Raw genomic sequence first — 12945 nt, forward strand, 5'->3', positions numbered from 1 at the left:
CAGGCTCTTGTTAAATGGAAAAGCTTGCTGCAGAAGCCCGCATTAAGTTTCTTCATGGTTGCTTGCATTCATAAATATATGATTCTGGGGGCAGTTTCAGGCTGTCTGCGGCACCCTAATAAGTATTAAGTTGATTTAGAGAAATTTAAGGCCCCTAAAAAGTATTTGAAAGTCTTAAATGCTATTTTATAAGCGATTAAAGTTTGTATCAGTATCTTGAAGTTTGCCTGAATTTAATCTGCGAATATCAGGATGCTGTGTAGTTTCAGAACTGGATAAAACCCTGCAAAATTTAACATCTCGCTGCTTTGTTTACTGTAGTAACCAAGTAAATGTTTAAAGAAAAATCCTGCTGTTTTAGGCGCCACCTACTGGATTAAGATTTTTATTTCAGTATATGATGATGATGATGATAATATAAACAATTTATTTATATATATATATATATATAATAATTATAAAGTTTCAGTTTACGATTAGTTTTAGAAGTTAAAATCTCTTCAATATTACTGGTTGAAACCTAAAGTGGCTATGAGGTCTTAAAATGTATGGAAAGTCCTAAAAAAGGTCTTTAAGGTAACGAATTTCACTCTGATTACTGTATATACCCTGAGTTTAGTTCGATAAGCTTCGAGTAGACCTAACTTGTGTCTGTTTGTTTTGTGCATGTAGAGTATCGCTCCACACATGCGCTCATTCGTGCACACCGTACAGAAGAACCAGATCCTGATGATGACGCCTGGATCTCTAGGCCGCAGCACCATTATGAAGTCCTTCATCAAGCAGTCTGCCACCAAACCTGATGTCAAGGTAGGCAAATCTATGGGCAAAATCTATCATCCGTGCGTTTTAAAGGCCCTATGAAATCTAGAGATGGAATTTTCTTTTTACTAGAGTAATTACATTTAAGTCTTGTTGTGCTTTATTATTAAGACAGTTGTTAATATATGAGTTGGTGCCAGCCACCTTTTCAGAAGCAGTGGCATCAGTGTTTTTCCATAAAATGAAAAGTAAATAAAGGAACTGCATTTTGGGTCCAAAAACAGAAGAACAAGACTGTATTTATTCCTATAATCCCATGAAGTATTGCGAATGGTACGATCAGTTTTAAATGCACAAAGAAATCCTGTCAGTCGAGTTTGTTGTTTCTACCTAAAGACGATAAATTTCCAAATTTATTACAAAATGTGCATATGTATACAAATTTGTATCATTTTAGGGGACTATTATTGTTAAAAAAATCCCATTATTTTTTACAACCCGACTGTTCAGCTCTATTGCAATTTTGTATAATTGCGCAGATTTTGATTTATTCTTTAAATATTGGTCAACTTCTGTGACATTGCACAGTTATTTAAAATTTTCCGTTGTTATTTACTACTTTGCAGAAATCAAAGGGTCCCTTATTTTTGTGTTTTTAGAATAGACAAAGGCCGCATCCACACTCAATGTTTGCTATTATGCTTATCAAGGCAGAAGTGGTTTTAGTTGGTAATTGTACTTCCTGTCTTTTCCCCTCAGTTGGGCTCTGGCTCTGTGGTGAGTATAAACAGTGAATCCACATTGGGGTCATTTTTCATGTCAGTCAGAACTTTTTGAATTTGCTTATGTCGACACTCTGTTTTCCTGTTTTATGAGTGGGCTTTATGTATGTTTGTTTGTTTGTGTGTTTGTTTGGCTGGTTGGTTGGTCACTTCATTTTTACATCATTCCTCCATGGGGCAGTGAATGCACTAAAATCTACACTGTAAAAAGCGATTAGTTCAGTTTAAAAGCAGTGGGTTTACTCAGTTTTTTTGCAAGTAAAGTGAGTAGTTGAGTTTACCTGTAAAAACGGAGTAAACCCGTTGCTTTTACAGGGATTAGTTAAGCTTACTTTAAAAAGTAATAGGTTTTTTTTTTTTTTAAGCGATTAGTTGTTTACCTGTACAAATGGAGTAAACCCACTGCTGTTAAAGTAATTAGTTGTTTACCTATAAAATCGGAATAAACCCGTTGCTTTTAAAGTGATTAGTTGAGTTTGCTTAAATGAGTAAGCTAATTGCTTTTAAAGGGATTAGTTGACTTGATGTGAGTAAACTTAATTAACTGTGTTCATAATTATAAAAATTAAGTCAAGTCAACAGTTTCAAGTTAAAGTATTTACTCACTTTTTTTAAGTATCTGTTCGCTTTTTACAGTGTAAACTAAATGGACCATCCCATTCAGACTGTCAGATTAACTTATCACTCATCTGGTGTTTAAATGTGCATCTTTGGCACTGTTTCCACCTGGTATTAACACACGTTTTTGTTGATCCAATCACAAGTCTACAGTGCTAAGTTAACAGAGTTTTGTCTACTTTAAGGTGGTGGAAAACATATATGATGGGATTGCTGTTGTACTGTAGATGTGATTGTTAATGTGTTAAAAGAAGCCTCAGAAAATGCCTGCTGAGCTTATTAACAACAGCATAACTTCTAACATAACTGTTGAAGGCCTAGTGGGTAATGATGGACACTTCACGCACTTAACGACTGCAGGTTTGCTTACGTAGCGGAAGGGGCGGAGCTATCGGATGCACATGTTGACTAACTTCATTTATTTTGGATGGTGAAAGCAAAATTCTCCTACGAGAGTGATTATAGCGCCTCCCGATGGTGAATGCGGCAATACTCACGGCAGGTATTATTTGATAATTCGTTTATTTCACTGATTTGGCAAACGTCATCAGGGAAACGGTTTGAATATCCACTTAGTAAAAAAACATTAGTGCGCCATTTGGGACGCCACTTTATACATATACTATCCTGTTGAGTGTGTAAGTGCATAAGTAAATAGTGCATAGTGTATTCACCTTATTCTCAGCTGACGAGCGGGCGCTGCCATTTGAATCTTTTTGTCTCGCGACTTCCGGTCACATTCACTTCCATTCATTTTTTTGACGTTAACAACTGCTCGTTACGCTGCTTGATGTTGCAATTTAATATTTTCTTATTATATTATGCTACTTGATCTGTGTAGTCATGCAAACATTTGTTTGTTGAGCAAGTAGTTTGGCCATTTTGTGCCGTTTATTATTCCTTGTCATTTCTCCCATAGGCGACTGAATCGGAAGTTCTAAGACAATCGCGAAAACAGGCGCACTTCCGCATTTTAGAATAAGGTCAATAGTGTGCCATTTAAGACGCAGCTTGAGACTCATTTAAACACTGAATGTAGAAAGAAATATTTTTCCCTTGGCTGGCTTTGAACAGCTTGACCAAAACGCATGTTAATACCAGGTGTGAACACTAAACAAGGCCTTTGTGGCTTGGAAAGTTCAGATACCTGTTTGTGTATGTTAGCAATAAATCTGTGTTTATAATCTTCACTTTCTCCCAGAGTTAAAGCAGCTGTCTTTGTGTGGTTCGTCTTGTGTTGTCCTGGTTGAAGTCCCAAATCACTCACTCGTGATATTTGTTTAAAATGGAGTTATTTTGTTTAATTTTTCCCTAAAGGAGCGGGAACGGCAGAAGTGGGACGCCCTGAACAAGAAGATCGAGCAAGAGAACGAGCGCAAGAAAAAGATCGAGGAGGAGAGACGGAAGAAACAGGAAGAAATGAAAAAGTATTGACTAATTTAATCTTAATCATTGATCTTGTGTGAAGAGCATTTATCATATAGTAATTTAAAGTGTCCTAATATCATGTTGGAGTTCCCTACAATGCATCTAATCTCAGAAAACATTATTTCCTCAGAATGCGTGCTTAATGTTAGAATAATTGTACAGTTATTTAGATACTGTTTGTTTGAGTCCATTGTTGGGGTGTTTTCACACCTAGACTATTGTTTCAGAACCGGTCTCATTTTCCAAGTTAGCTTGGTTCGTTTGGCATATGTGAAACCCGCATTTGCACTCAGGTCCATGCCAATTCAGTCGGTCTGAAATTGCCTCAATGAGGTGGTCTAAGCTCTGGAGCGGATCGATTGTAGTGAGAAAGCAAAACGATTCAACAAAGTACGAAACAACAAACAGGCTAAATCACAGTGTATTATAATTGCAAAATAGTCATATATATATATATATATATATATATATATATATATATATATATATATATATATATATATTTGTGTGTGTGTGTGTATGTATATGTGTATATATATATATATATATATATATATATATATATATATATATATATATGTATATATATATATATATATATATATATATATATATATATATATATATTTGTGTATGTGTGTATATATATATATATATATATATATATATATATATATATATATATATATATATATATATTTTTTTTTTTTGTGTATATATATATATATATATATATATATATATATATATTTGTGTGTATATATATATATATATATATATATATATATATTTGTGTGTGTATATATATATATATATATATATATTTGTGTATATATATGACTATTTAAAGAGAATTATGAGTAGGGCGAGATGTTATTCCTACCAGCAAATGTGCGTTTCATGTTGAATACGGAAGTGTAAGCATGCTGAAATATTAACAAGAGCTGTTTATGCATTTACTGAAATACCACCTGATATTTTTCTCCATATTTTAATCTTATAATATTTTATATTAGGCCTGTTTTGTATAGTTCTGCACTCACCGTCGAAAGAAAGATCAACATGGATCTGCTTCATGATCTGACTGCTGTCTCGCTTCATCTGTTATTTCTCTTTATAATTTAAGCCTAAAATGCCGAATTCTAGCCAACATTTCTTTTAATATATTGATTGACTCAATAGACTTTTACAACCCTTGACAGCTGAAATGAGGCTCTGTATGAGAGTCTAAACGCTCTGATTTATATTTGTTGACGATGTCTGTGGGTGTCAAAATTAAAGTGCACCTTTTTGCTTATGTATTATTGTTCAACATTATAAATTAAAATAAAGACGTCTGACAGCTGAGCGGAATCTTTAGGGCTCTGAAAAATAAACCCTGTAACGCACATGACTTATTTTACTATTTTGGTGCATTTAGAAACATTACTATGTGAAAGCGAGCCGCACCAAAAACAAAAAGCAACATTGTAACAATTTGAATCCCAGTTTCGGATCAAAAGAATCGATCTACAGTTCAATTGTACAGCATGTCTGTAAACCCCTCCTCCTTTCATAAGCTAAGTCCACTCTGATTGGTCAGCTGGCCAAATCTGTTTTGACTGGTTTTTCTCTGCCTCGAAAAAAAACTTATACATTTAAGATTAAACATTTAACATTTTTCAACTGTTGTCGGAGGTGGAAATTATGCAAATGAGTTACTTTAATGTTGACCAATAATTATCAGGCAAAATATTTGAAAATATAACTCCATTATGCCGATTTTAGGGCTGTTTCCTTTTTTTAGAGAGAGAGAAAGAGAGAGAAAGTAGTTTTATTTATCATGCACTTGTTTTTGATACATTTATGTTGAAGGACAGCTACATTACAAACAGCAGATTAGTTGTTTTTTTTTACTCCATATGGCCCTTTTTTTAATCCCTATAATTTTTTTAACCCTTGACATTACAAATGCCAATTTAGATTTTTTTTTTATCCCATATGACTCATTATTAGATTTTCTTTTTCCCAAATGACCTTTTTTAACCCATATGATTTTTAACCCATGACATTACAAAGGCAAATAAATTTTTTAAAATTTATTTTTATTTTACTCATAGTATTTTTTTTTAAACGCATGACATTACAAATGGCAAATTAGATTTATTTATTTTAACCCATATGACCTGTTCTTTAAGTGTGAATGCAAAAGTATACTCAAAAGTCGATTGTGAATTTTAGGAAACGGGACGAGCGTTTGAAACGGGTTGTTGAGGCTCGAGTGAAAAGCGAAAAGGAGAAGGAGCAGGAAAAGAAAAAGAAGATCGAAGAAAAGATGGCACAGCTGGAGAAGAAAAACGACCTGGTCAGTGCTGAAGATCTTTAGACTCAATGTAGACCCATGCACTCTACTTGATTTGGATTCTTCATAAAGCTCTTGTTTTTCTCTAAGCTGCGAGTGGAGCGGATGGCGGAGGAGAAAGCCAAGAGGAAGGTGGCCACTAAACGACAGGAAGAACTGGAGCTGCGCAGGAAACAGGAAGAGGCGGCGAGACAAAAGAAACAGCAGCAAGTTGTAAGTCAATCCTGCAATAAAAAGTGCTATTTGGACCTGGTGTTAACATGCGTTCAGATTCATGGTTCTGTTTGGTGTAATGCACGAGGGCTGAATGAATTGCGTACGTGATCTAAAACAAGTGAATTTGATTAAAGTAAATATGAAAAATCTTGACATAGCGGTATTTTGTTTTGCTATCTAAGGGTGCTTTCACATCTGCCTTATTTAGTTCGATTGAATCGCACTAGAGTTCGTTTCCCCTTTTGGTACGGTTCGTTTGGCCAGGTGTGAATGCAGCAATCGTACTCGAGTGCGCACCAAAAGAGGACCAAATAAGCGTACCGAGACCTGCTTGAAGAGGTGGTCTCGGTATGCTTTCAAACAAACCCTGAAGCGGTTCGTTTGTGGTGAGAATATGACCCGTACTAAAACAGGTCCAACAGGTCCAAGTACTGCTCCTTTTAGACCAATTCGGCTGCCGTAGGCTGATGCGCTGTGCATTATGGGATACGGAGGAAAAATATTTGTTGACCGCTTTACCAACAGAGAGAGGGAGAGGGGAAAACACTACCTCATGGATCGTTGGTAATAATTCCGCAAGATGACCATGTCGCAGTTTAGCTAAATTAATTCACGTCTCCTCCTGAAGTGACAAGCGATGCATTAAACACTGTTTTCCAGCCGCGGCCGCGCTTCATTCTCGAAATGTATGGTTTGTCTAAAGCAGGCATACAATCAGTCAGCGCAGTCGTCCCTTTATAGTCAAGATCGACGTTTTGTGTCTGCCGGTTTTGTTTACCTGCGGGAGTTCATTGGCATTTTCCTGCACGTGAATTCTGACCAATCAATAAGCAGTTTAGGAAATATGTTCAACAACATCTGGCCAATGAGAGATGTGGATTTTGTCAGATGCGTGCATTTTGGTTCGTTTCAACTGGTTCGCACCAAAGCCAGCAGTGTGGTGTGAAAACGACCCAAAGACGGCAGAAAATGCAACAATGTATCATTTATTACCCTTGGTCCGGACCAAATGAAGCGAACTACAGATGTGAAAGCACCCTAATATCTGTCTGTTGCGATTATAAATATAATTTAACTATATCTGCATGGGTCTATTTGGAAAGATTTCATTAATTTAGATTGACTGATATGATCAAGTCTTTTTCTATGCAGTGCATTTGCATAAAATAAATTACTAGCAAATAGACAAATTACCAACCTATGGTACACATGACGTCACACGGGTTCCCCGTTGCAAAAAGAGACTGGTGGCAATAGCCAACATGTTGTGTTGTGCGGTAGGATGCCAAATTCGACAGTCCAAAAGTTGGAAACCTAACTTTTACCGTACACCACACTGCTTTAATGCCAACTGCAGTTGTCTTTGGCTCAATGGAGTGAGGACCTATTTAGACATGCTGGACTCTGCAGTTCTTATGTTATATCAGGTAAGTTCACTCTATGCTGAATCATACACATCACTCGTTTTTGATCGCAGCAATGATTTGAGCAAAAGCAGTTACATATGGTTAAAAAACTGCAGATATTGAATGCTCAGAATGAGATGTGTAAGTTATTAAGGTAAAGTTGGTTTTATATTCACACAGTCATTCAGTGACAACTTGTGACACACTCCCTGTATTGTTTACCACGGCACTTTGAATATTCGGTCTGAAATAACCTGCAAGTGTGACTTGAAAACAACATTAACAACATTAACACAACATTTATTTCACTTTGCACAATGTTTTTGACCTGAATTGTGTTCCAGGTTTCAGAAGAATTTGCTCTTTATGGCTTTCATAAATAAAAATGTCAACACAAAATATTAATATTTTCTATTTTTTTATTATTATTTTTTTTTTCAGGGCAAAATCAATATACTAACATAAAATGTAAAGTAAAATAGTACTTGTTTGTCTTGACATTTCTTTGCAAGGTTAACTTTAATCATCATCAAGTTTTTTGTTTTAGAAACTGCACATTTATTGTGTATTATTTTGTTGCTGCTATAACTATTTTTGTACCGTCTCTATTTTTTTCAGGAGGAGGAGGAGAGGCGATTTCAGGAAATGCAGGCCAAACGCAAGGCTGAGGAGGAGCGAGAGAAAGCCCGTAAACTTGCTGAAGCCACACGCGCTCTGGAGCTCAAGAAAGAGCAGGAGCGAGAACGGGAACGCGAAAGAGAGAGAGAAAGGGAACGCGAAAGAGAGAGGGAGAGAGAACGAGAGCGAGAAAGACAAGCCATTGCTGAAAAGTTAGTGTTGCTTTTTATACACGTTTAAAAGAACATTTCGATCTGCAAGCTCTTAATCAGGATTGTCATTTGATTACATTAGAGTCAACTTTATTGTCATCACACATGTACAAGGCACTGAAATGCAGTTTACATCTAACCAATAAATATACAAGTCGAAGTAACTAGCATCAGATTTTCAAACAGATTAACATACTGTACAGGTTGCTATTAATAATCAGGAATATGCAACATAATATACAGGTTGAATATGTACATTTACTAATTGTTGTACAGTGTAGTGCAATGATCATGTACTATATTAAAGGGCCATGAAAACACCTGGTTTCAGCAGGGTGTTTTCACACCTCTACTTTGGAAAAAGTCAGAAAAGTGGGCGTGTCCAGCTTTGTTTAGGGGGGAGTGTCGGAGGAAGAAAAGAGGGATGGTGTGGGAGTGTCTATTTGGGCACGCGCCGACTTTCCAAGTCAAAACACACACACACAGGGGACAAAGTGACTGTTTACATGGACATCTGTAGTCGAATTATTTGCCAAATGATTAAATGGTGGACTTTAACTGCAGTTTGGCTCTTTCATTCAGGGAATTCATTCATGCCCCTCGCGACAAATGAGATATTTGATTGGAGGAACTGCTCTAAGCGTGTATTTTTCATGCAATGTTTGATACCACACGGCGAATGAGAGAAAAAAAAACCTCAGCATTTCCCGGAAACTTAGATGCACACGGCAGGTAGCGTCAGAAAGCCGCGTGTGTTATTCCGGTCACAAAATGCGGTGAAAATCCTACACGAGGTTAAAGTTTGGTTGTGGTGCTAACATGTTTACACGGTGCAATAGTTAACTTAGTTCGATACGAACAAACTAAATAAACAGAGCACTGGTCGCTCACTTACCAAATCTGTAGAGACAGGACAATCACCAGCAACTAGAGCCGCGTCTTTATTAAGGGGAGACTACAAGTAAATCCGGATCTCAGCGTTTGCAGATGAGAACAGCTCTCAGGTAAACATTAATCCTCCTTAGACACGTAAGTTATTGTTGTCAAGCGTCGCGTACACTGTTAATCCACACGTGACTCCAGCTGAGCTCTCACAGAGAGAAAATGAAAACAAAACTTAACTGCAGCAGATTATAAAAGCAACACTTCACGCTTGTTTTGCCAACACAACGTGGCGTCTCTGTCATCTAAACACTGTGACAGTAATGAATATTAATGAAGTTGCACAATAGAGTGCGCTGATTGGTTTGAACCAAGCTTTACTCATGCATTAATGCATCACACTGTAAGACGTAATAAGGCACACTCTGGCACAGACGTCCAGTCTGCACGCTGGAATACACGCTATTATCTCATAACCGTGACGCAGCTTCAAAAATTCGTTTCAAACCGGAAGTACGAATTTGCTTGAAATAACGCAAAAGCAACCAATTTACACTTTTTAGTGAAATATAGGTGTCCTAATAGTGTTTTTAGCAGTGTGGGACACATATACGACTGTCAACAGCTCAAAACATGTGTTTTGGTGTTTCGAGACCCTTTAAGTTCAATACTAATTGGGGAGAGTGGTGTATGAGGTGGGGGGCAGATATCAATAGGGAGTGGAAGTGAGCCGATTTTCTTTACTTTTGTTTAGTTTGGCTGGATCGAACACCTGCCTTTAAGATCTTCGTAGATGTGTGCACACTGATTTCTTTTCATGTTTGAAAGAAAAGCATCAGTTTCAGAGGTGCTAAATGGGGTGTTTGTGTTTTAGAGAAAGACTGGAGAAGGAGAAGGCTATCGCTCTTCAGAAGGAACTGGAGAGAGCAGCCAGAGAAAAGGAGAGGAGAGAAATAGAGGAGAAGAGGAAGATGGTGAGACTTTTTTTGTTTAACATCTGATGTTTCCAGTTCGATGTGGAAATGTGTAGCGGGTGTTCAGGACTTTTTCATAATCCCTGGTAGGCTTTCGGGCAGGCACTCTTCAGTTTAAGGTAGCCTGAAATAACTTCAAGTGGTCCGAATAATAAAAAACGTTCATTAAAAAAATATATACATTTACTAGATAAACAAATGGCATTCATTGTAGGCTGTGTGTATATTTTTTATTATAACCACATTTTATTTAATAATTTGTATTTATTATTATTGTTATTTTTATACTTTTTTTGTCCTTTTTATCCATTTTATTATTATTTGTATTTATTTTATTTTTTATTGTTTTATTTGTTGTTGTTTATTTAAATTTATTATTTTTACGTTTAGCATTTATATAATTTATTATTTTATTTATTTTAATATTATTATTTTTCATATTTATTGTTATTTATTTGTTGTTTATTTTTATTTATTATTATTAATTTTTATTTTATTTTTTACTTGTAATTTTTATCTTTTATAATTTTGTTATGTATTTTTTATTTATTTTTTTTACAGTTTTTTTTTTTCACTTTTTGTATTTTTGATCTCTTTCAATATTATTATTATTATTATTATTGTTGTTGTTGTATTATAGGTTGTTATTATTATTTGTTTTTATTTACTATAATTTATTTATATTTACTTGTCCTTTTTATCTATTTTATTATTGTTTGTATTTTTATTGTTGTTTATTTTTTACTAATCTTTCTTTTACTTGTTTTATTATAATTTTTATTTAATAATTCATATTGTTTATTATATTTTGATTTTTTTAAATAATTTTTATCTGTTTTATTATTATTTGTTATGTATAATATTTATTTTTTACTTTTTTACTTTTTGTTTTTTTTATCTATTTTATTCTTTTATTTGTGTATTTTATATTATTGTTATTATTTATTATTATTTAGTTTTTTTTGTATTGTCCCTGAAATAAAGTAAATATGTTTTATTTTATTTTAAAAAATGTTTTATCAACTTAAGGCAAGTAGTACTGAACAACTTAGTACTGAAGTACCAGATCTTTTGACAATACCCGATTCTCATACACATTATTAGTGCTTCCTTGATCCATAATGATCATTGCATACAACATAATTTGTAAGGGAATACGAGAGAACTAAAAACAGGCTATGCTTTTCCTCCAATTAAGATAATCTGATGGACAGGGTGATTTAATTTTTGGAAGCCAGACTGGAAAACAGAATAGCTCTGGGACATTTTACAGTCCCATAATCTGATGAGATTGTTGTGTTGCTAACAGGAGGAGCAGAGAAGGGCTGAACAGGAGAGAGAAGCTCAACTCAAACATGCTGCTGCTGCCTCTACAGCCACAGCACAGGTCACGATCATCACAACCTATAATACTTTTGCTCAAAGCGGGGAACAAATCATAATCGTAGTTGTATTTGTTAAATATTGTAATGGCCATTATTTAAACCAATTATGAGTGGGCCATTTTGTCTAAATGTTAAATTGTATGATGTGTTTTTAATCACTTAATTGTGTATGTTGTATTTGAAACCATTTAATGTCTGTAAATGTATATTTTTATGGCAGTGTTGGGTTTTATTATTGTAATATTGTTTTTAATGTGTTGACAGGTCACTAAAACAGCAGCAAATATCCTCAACACAACAATAACTAAGAGTTCAGCTCTGAACATGACTGTAGATATTGAGGTAAACACTCTTTTTCTTTCCCTTTTTCTTCTGCTATATTAAATATCTTCTGAATTAATCACTAAAAGTCCTCCACAGAATTCAGTTCTGAAAACTCCAGTTGGGAAAGGAGCTGCTCATAATAAGACTGTAGATCACGGAGCAGGCCTCAACGTGACCGTTGACATTGAGGTGAGCTCATGGCAAACTTTTTCCTGCGGTAAATGAGAGAATGTCTTCATACAGGGTGTCCGCGGGGTCTTAAAAAGTATTAAAAGTTGATGAATCAATAATGAAAAAATGAAGGCCCTAAAAAGGTAATAAAGTCTTAATCATGATTTCACAAGGTCTTAAATTTTGTTCAAGCGTTGTCCAAAGTGACTCCAAAAAAAAAAAAAGTAAATATATTTATCATCATTCTAATATTAACAACGGCATGCTCGATCAGCGCGATTAATTCGGGCTGGGGCGCATCCAGCCAAGCTCCTCCATCTGGGTGATTTCACGTAATTTGCGACAAGGGCAGGAAGGTGATGTGTCGCTCTCCACATTTACTCCTGGTTGAAGAAAGACGAGTTTAAAACAACCACTTCATTTATTCTTTCAAGTTTTGCTTCTTCTGAGCCTTTCAGAGTTCTGTAGAGCACAACCATGCCACAGATTTATTTAACTACAACTGTTTATTAAGTTAAAGGTTTGATACTGAATAGAACTTTAAGTGGCGACGAGGTCTTAAAATATACTGAGAAGGTCTTTTAAAAAGCCTTAAAGGGCCATGAAACCCCTCGTTTCAGCAGGGTGTTTTCACACCTCTACTTTGGAAAAAGTCAGAAAAGTGGGCGTGTCCAGCTCTGTTTAGGGGGGAGTGTCGGAGGAACTAATGTGAGATGGTGTGGGAGTGTCTATTTGGGCACGTGCTAGTTTCAGAGTCAAAACACACACCCACAGGGGAGAAAGTGACTGTGTTTACATGGACATCTGTAGTCAAATTATTTGCCAA

At 35.4% G+C, this 12945-nt stretch overlaps 1 protein-coding gene across 2 annotated transcripts in view; it reads left to right on the forward strand.

Moving 5' to 3' along the window:
• incenp (inner centromere protein) overlaps positions 1-12945 on the forward strand; it is a 29853-nt gene that overhangs the window by 10351 nt on the left and 6557 nt on the right. Inside the window, exons 10-19 of one of the 2 annotated variants that reach the window (XM_087311419.1) lie at positions 673-810; positions 1522-1539; positions 3480-3589; positions 5811-5934; positions 6022-6144; positions 8172-8383; positions 10140-10239; positions 11549-11626; positions 11889-11966; positions 12045-12137. In XM_087311419.1, coding sequence (XP_087167545.1) covers positions 673-810; positions 1522-1539; positions 3480-3589; positions 5811-5934; positions 6022-6144; positions 8172-8383; positions 10140-10239; positions 11549-11626; positions 11889-11966; positions 12045-12137 — 1074 coding nt within the window. The remainder of the gene's footprint in view (positions 1-672; positions 811-1521; positions 1540-3479; positions 3590-5810; positions 5935-6021; positions 6145-8171; positions 8384-10139; positions 10240-11548; positions 11627-11888; positions 11967-12044; positions 12138-12945) is intronic. The other variant, XM_087311420.1, reaches the window with a different exon arrangement.

The sequence above is a fragment of the Danio rerio genome, chromosome 25 (genome assembly GCF_052040795.2).
Source record: "Danio rerio strain M-AB ecotype USA chromosome 25, GRCz13ab, whole genome shotgun sequence".
NCBI classification, from domain to species: domain Eukaryota; kingdom Metazoa; phylum Chordata; class Actinopteri; order Cypriniformes; family Danionidae; genus Danio; species Danio rerio.